Source organism: Oreochromis niloticus, linkage group LG7, assembly GCF_001858045.2.
Source record: "Oreochromis niloticus isolate F11D_XX linkage group LG7, O_niloticus_UMD_NMBU, whole genome shotgun sequence".
NCBI lineage: Eukaryota > Metazoa > Chordata > Actinopteri > Cichliformes > Cichlidae > Oreochromis > Oreochromis niloticus.
This window is the reverse complement of record NC_031972.2, coordinates 4,530,400-4,551,521: the sequence shown is the minus strand read 5'-3', so window position 1 is coordinate 4,551,521 and position 21,122 is coordinate 4,530,400. Positions and strand designations below refer to the sequence as shown.

At 39.3% G+C, this 21,122-nt stretch overlaps 1 protein-coding gene across 2 annotated transcripts in view; it reads right to left on the bottom strand.

Annotated features, from left to right (window-relative positions):
• The window catches only part of smpd3 (sphingomyelin phosphodiesterase 3), an 84,065-nt gene that overhangs the window by 24,898 nt on the left and 38,045 nt on the right, over positions 1-21,122 (bottom strand). For both annotated transcript variants that reach the window (XM_025909204.1, XM_005449282.4), the window contains 3 exons: positions 19,638-20,330; positions 15,405-15,647; positions 14,361-15,318 (listed from right to left, as the gene is read on the bottom strand). In XM_025909204.1, coding sequence (XP_025764989.1) covers positions 14,361-15,318; positions 15,405-15,647; positions 19,638-19,939 — 1,503 coding nt within the window. In that variant the 5' untranslated portion in view covers positions 19,940-20,330. The remainder of the gene's footprint in view (positions 1-14,360; positions 15,319-15,404; positions 15,648-19,637; positions 20,331-21,122) is intronic.

Sequence of the window (21,122 nt, the reverse complement as noted above, 5' to 3'; positions counted from 1 at the left end):
ACGAGTGAGCGATGTTCTGTTCAAGAGGTAGGCTTATGCGATCAATGTGAAGCCTAAAACAGTGCTGAGGATATTATTTTTTCAGCATGTCTTCATATGCTTCATACATATTTTACTACTTCTTACTTCAATTTCTCCGTTCCTGAAGCATGAGACAGAGAGCAGAGCAGCAATAACAAAAGCTCACTTGAGATTTAATAAGACACCTTTAACATCAGTGCTGAAGGAGTCCTCCAGCAGCACAGAAACGAGGCACGGAGAGAGGTGGACGCTGGCAGCTCTGAAGAGTTGGTGGGTGGATGCAGACTGATGAGGAGGAGGATGAATAAAGGGTTGCAGAGAAGGAGGATGGTGATTGTGAGGTGGTTAGTTTGAAGTGGGAATGAATATGGGTGGAGTAGATCTATAACGAGACAAACACCCCTGCTAGGGGCCAGATAAGAGATAGTCCAAGGCTGGAGTGGTACATAAAACGTTCTCCAGCCTCAGAATGATATTTATAGCACTGCTTGTTAGTACACAACTTAGATTAAACAGCCATACACAATGTAGTTATTTTTAATATAGATATAAACTAATGTGACTGTTGTCACATAATAGTGAATCAGCATGCTGCCAGTTCTGTTAATAACAGCTTCTACTTTTGCCCTTCTAAAAGCTCAGTCTGGCTCGGTTTTCATTGGAATAATCCAGGGAAATGGCACTTTCACCACTCGGTTATTTATTTAGTTATTTCCTTTTGAACATGGTATGATGTCACTGCGCCTGCATTGGACGTCTGTTTTGCTTCCAAGCAGTTCAGCAGGGTTTGGAAGTGTGGTGGGTTCCTTCAGGTGACCCAGTCCGTGTGACCTTAAATAATGTTGTATGAATAACATCTGGTAAATGCAGGTTATCAAAACTACAAAGAGGTGATGACTGTCAAGCTTCCAGCTTGTTGCTAATGAACCTATTCTGCCCTTTTGATCACATGTTGTGTTCATGTATTTTGAACTATTCCGCTATTCCGGCTTTGGGATTTTGTCCAATTTAGGAATCTCTTTCAAGTATTTGATTTTAGCTCCATTTTGTTCTCCACCATGTCTTGAGTCAACTCCTCAGAGGCCTAAATGTTTCATAATATTCAACAACTAGAGCAGCTTCAATTTGATACCCAATGCTGACCCTTCACCTTTTGAGATCGATGTCATCATCAGTGACGACCCCAGCACTAACTGTTGTCTTAAGTTTTGCATCATATCGCTGTCACTGTGTGACTGCGACAGTTCCACGTTATTTTAGCAACTTTCAGTTTTTATACAATCAAAGACTGTCCACAGTATAATCATTAAAACATAAATACAGTGTTAATACATCTGAACTCATCATAAATGGCTGTAGAGATAAAAATCAGGAACTATAAAGGAACAAAGTAGGATAAATGTCTCTCTCTAGTATGACTTAAACACCCCGTTAGCTGCTTCTGATGTTTTTACTCCTGGACTCAAAAACAGAATTGCTACATGACCTTTCCTTCAACTAAGATGTGTGTTGCTTATACGAAATAATGCTGTAATCCAGAAAGAAAAAAGCATTTTCCCCTTGTGCCAAATAAACAGCGTTAGAGCACCCAACCAAGGAGCGACAGACTAGAATGGATATGAACGGCCAATAAAGTGATGGCTGTTTTGGCTTGGTATCCGTGCAGAGCCAATAATAAGACATCCTAAAAGCCACAATAAAGCATTAGCCTGATTAGCCTGACTTTAATACCAAACACAAAGCTCACGTTGTAGGCTGAAATACAGTAAATACACTTCACAGCAAGGGCCGTAGATTTCCCTCTGAATATTCGAGGCACTAATTGAATTACTCTTAATGGAATGAGTGTTTTGTGCAAGCGGGAGAGTTAGAGAAACAGAAAAAACTGGTCCAATTTTGCTAAATGCACTATCTGACGGTACATTAACTTTTCTAATAATGTTGCATAAGCTGTGCATCAGTGAACATTTGGGAGGTTGTATTGGTTTTCTAAGGACTACCACCTGATCCAGGAATGCACCTGAATTCCAATTTGCCAATTTTAACTCTTTCTGCTAATTTAGTGATCCTCAGTTAAAGGCGATAGTTCAACAGCTTTAGGTTTTTCTTGAGAGTTAATTTGGATGATTGATATCACTCATATTAGTCTGCTAACTTAACTCACTTTAGCCCAGCTGAGCTTAATGTAAAGTAATGTAAACTTAACGTGTCTCCAAAAGTTGAATCTGTTCATCTGGACGTAGCGTTTTGTGGGAGAAACGTTTCGTCACTCATCCAAGTGACTTCTTCAGTCTCAGCTGACTGCAGGTTTCCCCAAACCTTATAAACAGTACATTTGCATAATGACTGAAACCAGCCCACTGAGGGAACAATGGGCTGTGAGGTCAGTTCCTTAATCATAATTATGCAAATTCCCATGACCATTGATCAACAATCACTGACCAAAACCCACTGATCAAAGAACACTGATCAATGTCCATGAGTACCATTCACAGAGAGTTGGGGAATGGCTGCAATCACAGCATTGTAAGATGGCGAAAGATGTACCCTTAGGCCCCCTCCTCGATTCAGAGATGGTCTTTCCCTTTTCACGTAAATGGCCTCCTTGACTCCGCGCTCAAACCAGCGTTCTTCCCTGTCCAGGATGTGTACATCCTCATCGTTGAAAGAGTGTCCACTGGCCTGTAGGTGTAAATAAACTGCAGAGTCCTGGCCTGATGAGGTTGCTCTTCTGTGTTGTGCCATCCGCTTCGCTAGAGGTTGTTTGGTTTCCCTGATGTATAAATCCTGGCAATCCTCCTGGTGACTGAGTCTTAAATACTGTGGTAGGAACTTAAGAGAGCTGTGCATAAACCGGTGCACACAAACCTCAATGAAGTGAAGAAATGCTGCAAAGAACAGTGGGTCCAAATTCCTCCACAACAATGTGAGAGACTGATAGAGTCATACAGGAAGCCATTACTTCAAGTTATTACTGTTAAAAGTGGTTCTACAAGCTACTGATTAATGGGATGGACTGGATATACCACATCCGGGCTTGAAATACACATCTGCCACTGACATTTTACTCAGTGTGCCCTAACAGGTTGCTATAAAAATAACACTTCTGTTGTTACTAACATGTTACTAATGCAATTACATGATAAAAAAAATCTCCACTTTATTAATTAACACAATTACTTGCTTTGCAGGTTTTACCTATCCTCACATCTGTCAGAAATTCAAAAAAACTTTTTTTTATATAGGAAAAAGATTTAACATCTAATTTCTGATATCTTAAAACCACATTATTGCTCTCAAAACTGGCTTAAACTAAGTGTGTGTATGTGAGGGGAGGTCTCGTTATTGCCCATGAAATCAAGCTTTCATGTCAGTAGGAGCTCATTTGGGATCTTGTTAATTCAAAGAAACTGGGCAGTTTCATTAATGGAACATTTCTCAGTCTTCCAAAATAAATTACCTTGTAAATTTAGAAAATGAGAAAAGAATTCTAGATACTCTGAAAAACGTTTTAGCAATCACCAAGTCACCAGCGACCTCAAAGTATTCTTCTGCTGAAAGCTTTTTTAGATGCTTCTAAGCAGGAGAACAGTCTATAAACAGGGGGTGTAAATAAACTGAACCCAAAGCACACCCCCATATAAGTCTACTATGAACCTGAATTATAGCTCCAAAAATCGCACAACAGAGTTACAGAGCATCAACTTGTTTTGTATGTAGATTTTCCAAAAAATGAAATTGGAGCAGATTCAATGACCAGAGCACATCTGTAATGTTCAACTCGGACAATAGCTTGAATATGTTAATATGCTATATAATCCTGTCAGCTTCGACATTTTAAACTCAGTTTTTAATGCAGAATATCTCCAAAGAGCAGCTGATGAATTGTGATATTTATTTTAATATTATATTGTAGCAACCAGTGCAGCAACTGGTGGTTATAGTGGTTCTATAAATGAAAGGCAAAAATCTGCAAATGACCACTTCTAAGGTTCATTAATCATGTTTCTAATCTGCACAAATACTTCAAGTTCTTTTAATGGAGCCCATAACTTCTTAAAAAGCACATAAAAGCAGAACTTAACATAATTGCACTTTTTTTTGCCATAGCAGGGTCTTTCACAAATGAGAACTTCATCAGCAACTGAACAACAATTTCACATTTTTAATCACTTGAGTTTTGACATTATTGCCTTCATTAACAAATGAAAATAAAAGCAATTTAGTGAAAAATGACCTGTGATTTTCCATGCAAATAAAAAAAAGAAATGATCTTCTTCTGCTGTAGCATGCATCCATGTCTTGCCATAGACCCAAAGGTACCTGCTGTAATAAACACATAAATGTTAATAACTAGAACCTAATCAGCTTAATCCACCGTATTAACATTTGTAAAAGTGGGACTAATTATTTTTGCAACTATTACCTTTTTGTTGCTCGAATGAATTTTACCACCGGGATCGATAAACTTTTAATCCAGATAGCTCATCTGTCCTCCTTTCCTTTATTTGTGTCTCCTTCTGTTTTCCACTCTGCTCTATCTCTGTGCCACACTGTGTATTAATATTTCAGGGGCTTATGTATGCTTCAATAGGTGTGTGCACACCCTGAAACTGACAGGAGACCTGAGGGGAGTCTAGTGTATGTGTGCACACTCGTGCATATAAGAAAGACTGGACTTTTAACGTGTTTCCACAGACCTCAGATGATGCCAGCGCAAGCTGGAGTCTCTGCAGAGCAGGAGGAAAACCTTGACTAGAAGAAATTTATGCTCAAATGAGCCCCCCCCCCCCCCCCCTTTGTGCTCTGTGTGAATAAAAATAACATGTAATGAAATTAACTGCATTTCTTTTAAAATTAAAAAACAAATGAGTCAGAACATGCAGGATATGAGATGCTAAAACTTCCCAAGACTTCCCCTCATTACAGAGCATTGAGACAAAACAGAGCGGAAACTGAAACGAGCTGCGAGAGACGATTTCACACTGGGAGCCAACCGAACCAGGCTCGTCTCATTAAGAAGGCTCTGAGGCTGCTGTATCTAATTGTCCTAACTTTAAAATCAGATGAGGAGTGAGCCCACATTTCATCTTGCATTACTCGCATGGGTTTGATTGCTTCACTCAAAGACAACAAGCACAAAGCTGTGGTCTTCTTCCATTTGCCCTACCAGACGAACCAAAACATGCACATTATTTCATATCAGGGTCTTTAATTACAAGTTTGGATGCTTGATGCTCTTTTTAGGAAAAACTGTGTTGTCAAACGGTGTTTGATAAACAACACTCCTATATAAATCTTGAAACAAAACAATGGAAAAAAATATGTATTACATTTGGACTTTGCTATGCCATGAACTACCTGAGTGTACAACATTTCCACAATGCAATAATGCCTACAGTGCAGTGTTGCTTTTTCTCATGCATGATAGTAACAAGTTGACCGATAGACACAACAGACCCTTTGATCTGAGGTATTTTATAGCTATAGTAGAATTGTAAAAAAAGAAAGTCTAATAACATATAACAAAATAACTTTTATAACACAATACTTTTTTCAACTGTAGCTGGTATCTGTGAATTTATAGTCAGTATATTCCTTTGTTGTTAAATGTGCATATGATTATGAACATCATGCTTCATGCTTGAAGTTCCAGTTAAACTCCCCCACTGTCTCTTGTGTGTTTTCACATGTACCCATTTCTGAATCAAGCAACAAAGACAAGGTTTTAGGCAGCTGAGATAAGACTGGGTCAAGAATTAAGCCATCCAGTGTTAAGTAAGTAAAGGCATGTCTTAGTCACATCTCAAAGGCAAAGAGTCACAAATCAATTGAGAGCTTAAGCTAATTCAGGAGTCAGATCAGTTTAAAGTCTTTACAAGTCTACATCATGTCTTGAATCGAGATATGATGTTGAGGAATTCAGACAGAGACAAGCCAGCTGATGATTGCTATCTGGAGTTAAGATAAAACAAATTCTTGAAACTGCTAATCAAGAGACTCGGGTGTGTTATTTATTAAATGGTTAATAAATAAAACACCCACAGGTACAGTGATGTTTTGATGATGTGATGTTTTGAGGGAATTAAAGTCAAGTCTCAAACATTTAAGTCAAGTGCAAGCCAGCTCTCAATGCAGCTATGACAAATAAGAGTCAAACCAGGTGTTAAGAGAACTTAAGTCAAGTTACAAACAAATTTCTATCACATAAAGTCATGTCTGAAGTCAGGTGACTTCAGTCAGTACTATGCTGCTAAGTACAAGGTTTTATTGAATCCGAGCAGGTTTCAGTCATGCTTCCAGTTAATTGTCATAGTTCCTGTAGAATGGACTGCCATTTATGCAAAACATAGAACCCTTTATTACATGCACTTTGTGTGTCTCATATTCATACCTATTCATATTTAATTTATCGCCAATTAACTGCAATTGCATTTTAGATTGTGGGAGTAAGCTGGAGTACCCAAAAAACCTCCCACAGAAACAGAGAGAACATGGAGACTGCATGTAGGAAGCTCACCTAAGATTACAACCAAGCTTTGAGGTGCTAAGACACAGAAGCTAAATCAAGATATACCGATTTCAGTTCTTACAAACAAGAACATTCAGGTCAAATTTAAAAACACTGAGCGAGTCCATTTTGGGTTCTGAGTTAATCAAAACAGATCCATTCTTGTCCTCATGGAGAATTCTACATTCAGACTCTTGGAAACTGAAATCGCTGGTCTTAAAAGTTGAACACTTGCAGCTGAGCACTACATTTAAATGATCTCCCATCAATTCTGTTAATCTCAAAAATAATCAGCAAGTTTGTCAAACTTGCTCATGTCTAAGGCTGTGTAATCTAACTAATATGCTAACTATTGGGTAAGTCTAGTGATTAGCAAGCCCACCGTTAAAGAAATGTATGAATAAAACAAATACAAGCTATATTTTGTGAATCTTGGTCAATTAACAAAGGCACATTGATTGAAATACAAATAATACATATGTCTGGCAAAGATGAGCGGAGCTGAGACCTCTGTCAGCTTCTGTTTGACATGTAGAGATGGGATGAAATCCCTTTGACCTGGATAGGAAAGCATTTTGTGTCAGTCAGTTGAGTTGACCTTCATAGTGACGAGGTTTCCTTTTGGTCATTACAGATCAGGGATGGATTTGGGGAATTCTCCCATTGATCTTCATTCTATTCAATCCAGATTTGAGCAGGTTCCTATTTTAAAGCCTAATCCGTAGTAATGCATTCAGACTGCGTATCTGCACACTCACAAACACACAAACACACTCACAAACACACACACAGACACATGACTTTTCAACCATGCACTTAGCAGCTTGAAATAATTGTAAGAGGGGATAAATGTTGAGACTGAAAAGCTTTAATTATGGAGCCAGCCCTGGCTCTCTCTTTAGGGAAACATTTTTAATTAATATTCTATCTCTTCCTCTCTTCCTCTCTCCCTGGCTTTCTCTCCCGAGTGCATCACTTCTTCACAAGGGATAATTCAGATTTATGTTGCTGACCTGCCGCAGTTTTCCAGGTAAGTATCCATTGGGAAATAACAAGAATAAGTGTGTTCTTCAAGGTACATTTGTCTGAGTCTAAATTTATACAAGAAATAATTGATAATTAATAATCGATGTAATTGAAATAAACGTGTCTGGAAACAATAGCAGAGGATGGCTGGGGATAGATTACTGATATAATGGCCTCATTTTGTACAGAGCAGAAAAACCCCATAAATCACGGGCTTGACAGTTTCACCCAAAGTAAATGGAATTGAAATGATAATAAAAACCAGTCACTGTAATATGTTGCCAGAAAAACAAGACCAACCTGATTGCCAGACTAAAATGCCAGCACGATGATTATGCAAAATCATGAATAATGTTAACTCGGAATTAAAAATTTCCACCTCCTCCACATGTTTGAATGTTATGAAAATGCTAGGCTATGGTAGGTGTTAGCGGTAATGTCGCCTACCTTTAACATCTCTATACGTTTAAACACAAGTATGCCTGTTACTTTGAAATGTAAGTTAACTGAACTTAGATTTAGTAATTAGTCTGAAGTGTGATGGCATGCTTTGTAAATATATTATTGAATTAAGCTTACTGACGCTGAGAAATTACATTAATTCCACTTTTGATTCTAAAATATTTTGAATAAGCTGTTTAATCAGCTGTTGCTTTTACATTTTTTTTTCAAAGAGTTCAGGTTTTTTTTCACAAACATAGTATGAGATAACTCCTGCAAACCAATTATTTGCAATTATTTCTTATTTATCAGCTTTACTTAAAATAAAACTATTAAAAATATCAAAAAACATTATTTCACCTGTAACAACTTGCAATGCAGAACAAAAAAGACATCAGTTTGCTTAAAAGTCAATGTTTGAAACAATCAAAAGGACGTTAAAGTAAACACAGTATTTAGCAGCTGAATATCTTACATTATACATTATTTACATATTCTTTTGCACATTTCTATTGCACTGTCTTGTGTCTGTATCGTTCTGTTCTGTCTGGTCTTGCGCTGTCTTTGTTTTGTTTTGTTGCAGTTTTTGCACATTGCACTTTCGTTGATAGTCTGTTATATGTAGCACCATGGTCTTGGAGGAAGGTTGTCTCGTTTCACTGTGTACTGTACCACTGCACATGGTAGAATGACAATGACTTGACTTAACTTGAGAAGAATAGAAGACAGAAGAACGTGCTTATCTTGCAGCCAATGACATGATGAAAAATAAAGACCATCCAGCTACGAGCAAAGTAGCTGTAGGAAAGACAACACCTACATATGAAAAATAGGGAAACTCGAGCTCTGAATATTTATGGTAGATGTTGTTACTGCACTGCCCACAATGTTTTGACTGACAGAAAATGTGAGGAAAATAAAGTGTAGAAGCCCAAGAATAACAAGAGTGTAGTATCAAGCCTCACAAAATGCAAAAAGCAGAGATGCTAAGAATCACCTGTTTAAGAAAGACTTCAGACTTAGCATCCTGCTTTTTGTTTGATATGAAAGAAACACGGTAATGCGTATGGAGAAACGCAGTGTGAACATCAGGTAGATCAAATGATGTGCGCCTAATGAGATGCGTCCCAGCTGGCGGTGAAATGAGCTGCAGTGTTGAGTAGTAATGAATGAGAATGGCCAAAGGTTCGTGGAGGGGAAGCGAAGGTTGCCAACAAGATTCTGCCTTGGAAAGCTGCCAAGATGTCTGGAGGAAGGAGAAGTGCGAGGATTAAACAGCAGGCACATCAAAGCCTGCAGCAGCCTGAGAGACAGGCAGGCTGCGAGGAAGGGCAACAGCAAAATGTGATTTGGGTACCCAAACTGATTGTAATAACAAGTCCTAATTAGTATGTATTCTGATAAAGCTGATGATAGGAGGGGTTTTAACTGGCAACATATTCTTTATCTTAATATCTACAATTTACAGTTGGAGAGGAAACGAGAAGCCAGAATGGATTTGTGAAAGTCATGTTACAAGTTGGATCCAAACAACAATAAACACTAAAAGAAAACATCTGACTGACGGCGCTATCAAATATTAGCAGGTGTAAAAAGTGGCTCTTACAACAGCTGCAGGGAAACATCTGTGAAACAGAAATGAATGAGCCTTTAAAAATGGACAGCAGCAGCAGTCCACAAGGAAGCGAGTGGATGGCCAAAGAAAGATCAAGGCGGGCGTTCACATGTGACACACCCACTAATTATGACCATGAAATCCAGAAAAAGCAATAGGCAGACTTTGATTTGAGGTTATTCAATCCAGTGTTAGAGAAAAATGTTGATCCACTGCACAAATATGATCGAGTGTCCCAACAGAGGCTCTGAAACCATGAGATGTTTTTGTCCTGTTTTTTACTGATTAAGTTTCTTTCTCACTGCAAACAGGAAAAAAGTAAGGAAGAAGAAGTTTTTAGTTATATTTTAATAATTTTTTTTATGCTTTTCAATTCATTCTTTGGTTGCAGTAGTTTCAAAGCCTATGTTTTGGTTATTTTTTAATTCAATGAAAGTGATTTCCATCCGTTACTCATACATCTGGAGACATATGCTTTCTGGATGCAAAAAATACTGCATGCATCTATGGCACGAATTTCAAAATCCTACATGGCCTCGTGAAAGTTATGGCATTCACAAGATTTTCAGACACTTGACCTTTTGACCTTGAGATCAAGATAACTAAGATTCAAACTCATCTGAGACTTGCACCAATTTGAAACTCCTACGTCGCTTCGTTCTCGAGTTCTCACATTTACAAACTTGGATGTCCCCAAACCCCAAGCAAAAAATGAGCAAGAATATTTCTCATAGACACAACTGTCTAAAGTTAAAGCCTGAATTCACTGGGTAAATAAAACAATCAAAAGGGTTCTCAGGTAAGGAAATTTTCCTGGCATCTTGGGCCAATTATAAATTCACCACTTACTCAGCAAATGTCTTTACTTTTTTTCTTTTTTTAGTCAATATAGAAAGAGGTTACTACAAATTGTGCTTGCAGTTTAAAAGTCGCATTTGGCTTTTGGAGGGTGAAGCAGGAGGTGTATCACAACAATATCCATAAAACTAATCAATAATAATTAAAAAAAACAAACAAAAACAATCCAAGGTAATTTCCCTCCATCGATGTGCTGCTTTTAGTGCAGCTGATATTTTTAGATTGTCTATTTTTAGGTACTTCAGACACGGCACAGTTCCTTAAGTGAGTCCATGGGATTTTCTTAAAGGGAACCGTTGTTGTTTATTATTGTTTGTTTTTTGTCAGCTGGGAGTGTTAGCAGCTTGCAGCCTGCCAGCTGGCTAACAGCCAGCTTGTCGTGAGACCTGGAGTGACCTCCTGTGCACTGAGGTGGTGAAACAGGAATGTGAAGACAGCTTGTAAGCTGCAGCGACAGTCAGCAGGCAGCAGGACTAACAGGATGCGACTGTCAGTATGCAAGCTGTGACAGCGTGTGTCTTTATTAGATCTTGCAGATGTAAGGGCATAGGTGGACATAAACACATACATCCAGGTAGCATCGGGCCACATAAAGCAGACCCGGGATCTGGATCAGATCCAGACTCCTGATAGTTACAGTATGAGGCTGATTAATGAACTCACATACTCACAACACTCATCATCACAAACATGCACACAAAAAATGGCACATATGCACCTGACTGTTGTACTGCCTTTTCTCTCCCAGCAGAATTCTGTGTGTTTGGTTAGGATACAGAATAAAAAAAAAGACTGCAGTCCAAGAAAAATTCATAATGCCCAAACAAAGGAGGAAGGACATCAGCAGCTACTATAGCAACCCGATCGCTCGTCATATGCTCGCATTAGTACATTAGTAACCATGTCATAAACCCATACAACTTCCTGCTCTTGCATGTATGCGTTAAGAGAACACATAGTCATGTAATGTCTTATTAGCTGCTGAAAGTGCCTAATGGACTCTCCAACTTTGCACTTATGGAGTAGAGGAAAGGAGTCGACAGAATCATGGGCGCTCTGTTGGGAGGTGAAACAACTCCCCATAAATAATGTGCAATGCAATAAAGTGCACTAGAGAAACAAATATTAGCAAAGGCAAATGTCCCACTGCAATACAGCCCGTTCACCGCAGTGGTGACACCCCAACAGGCAGCTGAGCAAACCAGTCAACTGCACTCGTTCTGATCATAAACACACCAAAATGTTGTAACAGCTGTGCCAGATATGAAGGTATTTTGCAGGGTTCCATTTGCAGCAGTGTGTTTTGTTTCCAGCTTTTTTATAAATGACTTGAGTAAAGATATTAAAGCAAAACTACGACTTTATGCTGATGATGAAGTTATTCTCACACAGACGTCGTCTATAAACCACAGGGCAACCTACACAGCTGAAAAATGAATTTTTGCAGCAGTGGCAAAAATGCCATCTTAGGCTGGCTCCAAAAGACCTTCAAGTGAGTACCAAATATGTCCAGATTTACAGCATTAGGAAGCCTATTTTCCAGCCTGGGAAAGATACAAGTTTGGCATCTTTTGCATAGTTTCCACCCTCATAAAAACTCTGAGTGGGGTGATTTTGTTTATACCTGAGTTGAAGATGTGGCTGTTTGATTGACAGGTGTGCCATCACAGGAGTCGATCTCAGTGGAACTTTCTGGTAAAATAAAGTAATGAACTAAATTTCTTTTTGATGTGAGAATTTTTTTTGTCACACGTCATCCTCAAAAACTTGTCCTTGTGTTGTGACATATAGATAATTCACAGTGGGAAATTTCATCAGCCATTTTCCATATTTTATACATTCAAATGCAAGTTAATTGGAAATACATTATGCATGTTAACTGAAAATGAGCATAATAATTGTAGTCCTAGTGGAATATAAAATTGTAGAGTGTAATGTTGTTCTTTCTCACATTTTGGCAATAAGTAATCTTAGCAGATGAGGCTTACAGGCTTCGCTGATAGCAAATCCATTATCAGGTCAAAACTAATGATATCAGCCAATAAAACCAAACAAACAAAAAAAATAGAAGAGCAAAGGTTGTATGTTTTCTTTGCTTGCTAGGATGTGGGTTTTAGCATTTGGCCAATTTTCTATTTAGAATTTTTTATATTATCCATATCTGTTTGTTACATTTTATAATTGTTTACAATCAATAAATTTTTGCTTTTTATGTTCTTGATTTCCTACTGACTCAAATGTTTTTGATTTTATATTAACCCCCCCCCCAAAACAAACTATGCAAAACTATGTAAAACTATGCAAAATCAGAATCTGGAAAGACTTGGTAATTGCAAAAGAATTCATACAATTATACAAGTGCAGCCCATAGTGATTGGTAGTTGTATTAAATTACCAACACATGAAACATGTGATTTGGCAGTGTTTAAAAAAAATCAAATTACATTTGTAAACAATGCTTTCTCTCATTAATTACCAAAGCCATATCATTATGCTTTATCATATCTTCACTGAAAAACAAACATTATGATAATTCTTCAACAAACATAAAAAAATAGAAAACAAAGTCTCGAAAGCATGTGACACCTTTTTGTCGACACTATAGTGATAGATGAGGAAAGGCTGTGAGTGATCACTAATTACTGCAGTGCATTCACTCATCACCGTGACAGATGTGTGAAGTGTGAATGAGTGTGGGTGTAAGCAAATGCATTTAGCAAGTACTTTAAATTGTGTTTTCTACCTCAGTGCAAGATTGTTGCAAATGTGTAGAAAACGTGTGTGAGTTGCATCACACATGGGTTATGCAAAGTTTGTTACACGTGGAAGAATAACAGAAGCATTTAAAAAATGTTCCCCATACAATTGCTACGATGCCACAATACCGAGATCTATAATTAATGTACACAGCTGACAGGTCATTTTAGATCTGATTCTCTGGCCTTCTTTCACACTCTCTTTCACAAATATATAATACGTTAATTTAGTTTAAATGGACTTAATGGGCAGATTCAATTACTGCCATGCCAAAGTCCCAGAGCAGCATCAGTGATGACAGGATTAGCTTTCAGTTGAAGTAGCACCAAGCAGTCGTCAGAGCAGAGACACATCTCTGCTGCAAGAAATATTAGGTCTGCAAGTGAATTTTGGTTCAGATGCAAAAGAAATGCTATGTGGGTGGCAAAATGATTCCAGGAAAAGAGGTAGAGAGATTCTAAGTTGTGTCAAAGACTCCCAATCAGAGAAAAAGAGGATTGCTGAGGCACTGTTCAGGATAGAAATATGTATCAAGTTTATTCTTGGAGGAGTTCAGCAAGCAAAACAGACCCTGATGAAGACTTGGAGTCGATATACTTTGGCCTATTTTGCTTGCCGAATTGCTCCAAGAATAAACATGTTACATGATTTTATCCTCAGCTCTTTTTTTAATATTGAGCTTGTGTTTGCTATACTGATGGTGGATAAGCCTTCGGAGCCAGTTCTGATGAAATCCAGATAATACCTTATTAGAATCAAGGACTAATTTATAAAATTGTGACAACAAAATGGTCAGCTGGTGTGTTCTGCTTTTATCCTGATGCATTTAGCCAACTAAAAGAACTCTTAAATGCTGGTGGTAATAATACCTAAAACCAAATGTTCTGCCTCCTGGAAGGAGTCTAAAAGTCCTCAAAGGGAAGTGAAAAGCATTTCAAAAAAGGTCAAATAAATGAAATATTAGAGGATCTCTTGAACAGTAAACCGTCCTCTCTGAAACCAAACCAGTGGTCACGACTCTGAAGCTTAAGATCTGCTACTTCACACAGCACAGCAGACCGACTAAACCTAAACCTGTGCGTAATAACAGTAACAACAAAGCAGAAAAAGAGAGAGATAATGAAGTCAAACCTTGGCAAACAGCGCCCCCTTGGCTGCCAGTGCATCTTCCCCTCTGCCATTGGGGTAGCACTCGTATCGTGCATCCAGGATAGGGTAGCGGCTTGCCAGCATGAGCCCACTGTTCAGGAATTTGAACCTGGAGCAGCAGCCTTTCCAGCCATACCGCCCAACATCACTCAGGATGTAGGGAAAATAGCGATGCAGCTGGCGCCGTAGTCTAGTGGTCGATCCATGGTCAAATACCTCCTGTAGAGCCAGGAAATCCAAGTTGGCAGGGAAAAAGGCAGAGATCTCATGGTCGAACGTTTCATCTCCATGGCGGCGTTTTCGTCCTGGGCGCTTGAATATTGATGTGCGTGGGACATGAGAGAGAGTATTGTTGGAGGATATCCCTATCCCGCCATCACTTCCATGGTAACGAGCAAGGGACTCACGAGAAGCAGTCATGCTGCCCGTGTCTGCCCCTCCGTGCTCTCCGGGCCGGTGGTTCCCTGTCTCCGCCTCCTCTTCCTGGGGGTCCGGCTCTGGAGCACTGATGCTAATTTGAACCCCTGAGATGTGAAGCGGACAGTCTGTTGAGGGTTTTGGCTGGGTCCCATCCCCATGCATGGGACAGTCATGATGACCAGGAGCACTCTGAGCTACTGTGGAATGCACGGGGCAGTCTGCAGCCTCCCCTGAGGTGTGAATGGGACAGTCTGAGCTGCTTTTAGTCCCCCCTTGGTGGAGGGGGCAGTCTGCTGTAGTGTCTGCCCCATCAGGGTGCACAGGGCATTCAGCAGAGCCCTGGTCATTCACAGAGGGGTGAACGGGGCAGTCAGTGGCACCTGAGGGGTGAATCGGGCACTCGGTGGCAGGTTCAGTTTCGGTGTCGGCTGGGCCATTGGTTGTGTGTGTTTGGTCTGGACGTTGGTCCAACGATGAGGTACGACGGAAACCTGTAGCAAGGCTGCTGAAGGACGCCGCACTGATAAACATAACAGAAACAATATGAACATAGAGGCATTTACTGCAGATAAGCGCACAAGGAAGTTTGGATTGATCTGTCCATACCTGATAGAAGTGTTGGTAGGTGAGTCAATGTAGATTTTAATCTGAGGTCGGCTGGCACCATTGCGGATCCTCTTCCCTACCTCCCGTGCTCTCCGGTGGGTGTCTGACAGGTTGTTGAACCTTGCTAGGGAGTCGGGCAGAAGGCAAACATTGGCACTGCAGAAACAGAAGCTTCTGCCCTGTGGCCTCCATTCCCCAATTCCAGCACCTGCTTGACCTTGTTCAGCCTGGTGTTTGTCTGGCCTAGACAAGACAGAAAGAAAGAACAAACACCCTTTAAATACAAATATAACACCAGAAGAAAAATAGGGCATTAAGAGCAAAAGCATTTTTTCAAAAGAAGCAAGGTAATTCTTCCCAGATTTCTTTTTCTAAAAGATATACTTAGAGAACCAAGCAAGCTGTTTTCCATTTATTCTAAGCTTAGCTAATTGCCTCTTGGTTCCAGCTTCATCTTGAGCATACACTCACTGAGAGTAATATCCGACTGGTCATTGAACTCTAAGCAATATTAAAGAAATCAAGATACTTCAAACACAGGATCTTATTGCCATGAGGATGCTAATCAAAAGCAAATACTTTTTATAAGCAGAATCTCTCAAAGCAATTAGCTGCTGAACAGTTTTGGGGTTTCTGCTTATTAACTTTATTATCTCAGTAATGTAGTCTAAAGAAATAGATTACATTTCTGTCACCTTGACTTTTTTGGACTTAAAGAGATGTGTCTACATAGACAGACCCAGGCCTTATGTATTTGGGTATTAAAACAGTTTTTTAAATTTTGTATCTGTGCACAAGCACAGCAAATTTAATAAATAAATAATAAAATAAATAATGCTTCTTTCAGAACCAGAAGCAGTGCATTTCTTTCTTCAATAACTGTAAAGCTGCTCTGTTGGGTTGTGATCAGTTGGCTGACTTGTCATTCAAGAATATCCAATTTCTTTGCCTTGAGAAACTCTTGGGTTTGTGTTGCATAATGTGAGGCACCATCTGATGAGTTTTGCAGCAGTTAGCTGAACCTGAGCAAAGTGTAAAGCTCTCTACACTTCAGAATTTGTTAGAATGAACACCACTGATCCAGTTCCACTTGCAGGCAGAGGCAAAGCTACAAAAATCATCTACTGTCTAAAAACCTATGGTTCTCACTATGTGTGCCACTTAAACACCGCCTGAAGATTTGAAAGCCATCTGAAGAACAAAAATTGAAGAAATTCTTTACTTATGCTTGGGCTGCAGTAGTTGACTCCATGATACTGTGAAATTTTAAAAGTGATCTATTTAACCCAGACCAGGTAGTTTTGGTGCCTAAAGCACAGCTGGTGTCATTAGTTTGTGGGAGCATATCAGTCATGAAGACCTGAATGCAGATGCTAAAAGCAAACTGATTGAGCTACAAACACACCTTTGATTAGGTTGATGCGATGTCCAGAAAATATAAAGATCCACAGGAAAGAAACAGCAGGAAAGGAGCAGACAAGAAGGATAAACAGAGGAGCAAAAGAGACACTAAGAGAAAGACTGAGTGGAAAGATTGGACTGTTTATTCACAGTAAGGGTAACTGGGAGGGTGGAAACCAGAGGGTAATGAGACACAGCTGAAGTTAGTCTAGACAATGGAACAAGGCAAGACAGTGTACCACACAGAGACAAATAACTGCCAAATTAAAGCAATGAAACTGAAACAAGGACACAAATGAACCCTAACCCTATTCTTGAATGTTCATGCAAGACAAAAGTGCCACAGAGGTGCAACCAAAGCTCCATAAACACAAACAGTAACTTAAACTAACAAGAACTGAAGGCTTATAATAAATAATGCTAACTATGAGTAAAACTAAAAACTAAGAAAACCTAAAACAACCAAACAGACCAGAAACAGATCATAAATTTTGGATTCACACCTTCTTCTTAAACAGTCCTTTGTTGCTAATTTTTCAGCAGGTGTTTGTGGGAGTCTGTTAAGTAAAATGATACTGATGTGCTTTTCAGCTTTTAAAAATCCTTTCTATTTGGAATTTATTTCTCCCCAATTCTTGAAAGGTCTCACCAACATCAGAGTGTGAAAGTTTTAGATCTAGGAGTCTTATTAGGCCCTTTAAAGACCAAAACCTAACATCTGCTCTTCCTGGAGAGAAACACTCGTCACATAATAGGAAACTAAGACAAAAAGTTTAGTTACTGTATATATTTCCTCACATTGTGCCAAACTGTTTATTTGTTAATTGGTAGAATAAACTTATAGCATTCTTGGTCATATCTAACTCTGTTAAGGTAGAAAATTAGTGTATCTAAGTTGGATTTAAATAGATTCTTTTTTGTTATTGTATCTTGAAACCCTTTACTGGTGAGATCATATGGGTTTATAATAATACTATAGACACATCTATCCATCCAAACATAAATTGGTGCTGTATACTTTGATGCAATGAAATGTTGAATTGTAAAGCCTGGTCTTTGATGAGTATTATAAAAATACTGTTGAGACAAGCTTATTTTCATGCAGAAATCTTTCAGGAGTTGTCAGTAGTATGAAACACAAATACATGTATTATGTGAGATGCAGCATATCAAGAATAACAAAGCTATACGTAAATTCTATAAGTTCTTAGGATGTCTCGTTATCCAATTTTCTTCATCTTTCAGATAAGAACACAGTGAATTCTGTACTATCACCAAGCAGCTAGGCTGTCCTTGAGACTCTCTGAAGAAAAATAAACTGTAGGTCCAAGGACCTGTTTCTCAAATGATTATTATGTGATGTACACATGCTATGAATACATTTTCTATTTTAACTCTACCATTTCTACTCTACCCGCAATTCATGCTTCTGGCCCTGAACTCTACTGCCATTGGTGCTATTTACCTTTTTAAAGATATTATCCATGAATATACAATAAACTGTTACTAGGCAACTGTACAAACAATACTTAAAATACTAGAAGCTCACATTTTACATTTGCCGTCTTTAAACTGCTAAATTATAGGAAGACAGTGCTGCTGTCCCACAGCAAACAGAGCTAAATACTGTATTTCCCGTTTCGTGGTTATAGCGGGTTGCCACTTGGGTGGGTGTTTGGATCACAAAACACCCACTGAGAGCCGATGGAGTCTTGCAGCTGGAAAGCAGACCCGCGAGCAAACTATTTACACAAGATAATGACTTCATTTTCTCCTTCTTGAAATATCCAACCCCTGTGAACAACTGGCTCTTTAGATAAAAAATGAAGCATGACTCTACAACTGCTCGGCCCATTTTTCCCTTTATATTGATCCAGGGCCTCATTTTCATTCACAGTTTAGTTGAAAGCCAGTCTAAAATGTGTAAACCGGTATAAACTGCGTTCTTCCAGTCATCTTTAAACGGAACCACTGCAAGGACAAAGAAATGCCTAGTTGCATGGTTGGCTGTAGGTCTGCCCTCCTCACCTGTAGAAACCTTAAGCAGGAAAAGTGGTTCTTTCATCTTTAGATGTTATTCAGACTGTGTTACCTTAAAACAGTTAAGTCACTCTACATAATACTGTCTAAAGATGGTCTAAAGTGAAAGACACTACATACATACATAATCAGATATTATGTACAGTGCTGTGAAAAAGTGTTTGCCCCTCTCTGATGTCTTATTTTTTGCAGTTTTGTCACACTTACATGTTTCAGATTAAACAAATTAAATATAAAACACAAGTACATACAAAAGGCAGTTTTTAAATGATGATTTGATTTGTTAATGAAAAAAAAAACTACCCAACCTACCTGGACCATTGTGAAAAGGTAATTCCACCTAAATCTAATAACTGGTTATGCCACCCTTGGCAGCGAGAACTACTATTAAGCATTTGTGATAAGTTCAAAAAAGTCTTTCATATCTCTGTGGACCTGTTTAAGGTCATGGCAAAGCATCTCAATTTGGCCAGGCCACTATGAAACCTTCACTCTTGGAGTAATTTTGCTAGGCTGGCTACTCCTGGGAAAGTTCACCACTATTCCAATTATTATTTTTTTTACCTAGGGCCAGGCAAGGTTGGATAGCATTTTTTCCTTTAATAAATGAAATCATCTAAAAACTGCACTATGTACTTATTTGGGTAACTTTGTTTATTATTAAAATGTGATTATTGATCTGAAACATTTAAATGTTTAAATCAAGTTTGGTAAAAATACTTTTTCAGAGCCCTGTAAATTCACAGAAACAGCAGTAGTAATAAAAAGAAATATAGCCAAGTTAGCACTAACCTGCAGTAGGTGTAAAGGTAGGGCTGGCGGATCGCCTGCAGGGGAGCCCAGATGATGAAGCCCAGCAGAGCAAAGGGCAAGGAGGCGAGGAGGAGGAGCAGGTAAAGGGGTGCGGAGATCAGCACACATAACGTGAGGAAGGAGCAGGGGTCCTGGGAGCGCTGTCGCTTCTCCAGCGAGGTGGCCACACAGGAGGCCAGGAGCCGGTCCAGGAACCAGTAACAGGGAAACACCAGGCTCCACGACAAGCCATCCAAGAAGTGCAGACAGGCACTGGAATACGGGGTGATGTGGAGGACCATCTCTTTCCTTCTTCTCTCTCTTTCTGTCTGTCACTTTCTCCTCACCTTGCACGCCCACATACACTATAATCAATCACAAAATCTCTTCCACTGATTACATAAGCAGAAATAAATGAAAAAAGATCAGACTCAAATGTAGACCCTCCCCCATTCCTTGGAGAAAGGAACACTACATGGTTTGGATGATTTCTATCTTCACAGGAAAGCTTATCTCAGTCTCGCTGCCCCTCCCTCAGTAATTACACCCTCCACAGGAGGGGTCAAGGAGTGCAGTCTCGAGGTAGGCAGTTGCCATGATGAAAGCTATTCCCTTGATGACGGATCTATGATTGCGAGGACTCAAGCCACCTCTGGAGGGGGTATCCACTCAACATCAGCATTTCCTCCAAACCTGAAGAAAGAAGCACATCGATAGAGGAAAGGCGGGAGAGAAGGAAAAAGAAGCAGGCGATCAGTAATTGACTTTATTCCACTGGGAGCGAAACTCATACATGTCAGAATGACTGTAATTACATAATAACTGCACGTCCCCACGGAGGCTTGTAAGCCTGCAGGCAAAATTATTTACTGTAGTTTTTCTCATCTAACAAGAAGAAAGAATAATGTATGACAGCGAGTACGACATACTCCTGACAACACCGGATTATAGGAAGTATTTTTTTTGAAGCTATTTCAGAAGTCAAGCAGTTGATCAGACTGTGGTCATACTACCATACAGATTAAATGGTGGCAACTGCACACGATAGTCAATTGGATGTACAGAAGGAGCAATCAGCTGATGTGGCTTGGCACTAAAATCAGCTGATTTGCATGGATAGCAGCTAAACTTGAGTTTGTAGCCTGCTTACACTTAAGTTGCATCTACACTGGAAGTGGTTTGTTCATCGGACATCGCTTTGAAGCTACCGGCAGGTCGCTTACGGACATTCCAGTTACATAGAAAACAACTTTATGTATTTACTACCAGGTCATGAGCCAATCAATGGCATTTGTCATTCTCATTGGTAGCTGTTTCAGTCACTCGCCTGCAAGTTTAGAAAAGTTTTTCTCGGGTCTGGCCCACTTTTCTTGTTAGCAGTGCTGCAGCAACAGTTCCACTTAAAAGTGTTGTGTTTGATTCTGAAAAGATAACACATTTATATTCCTCATGGAAAAGTCAGTGTATACAAAAAAAGGAGAAAAG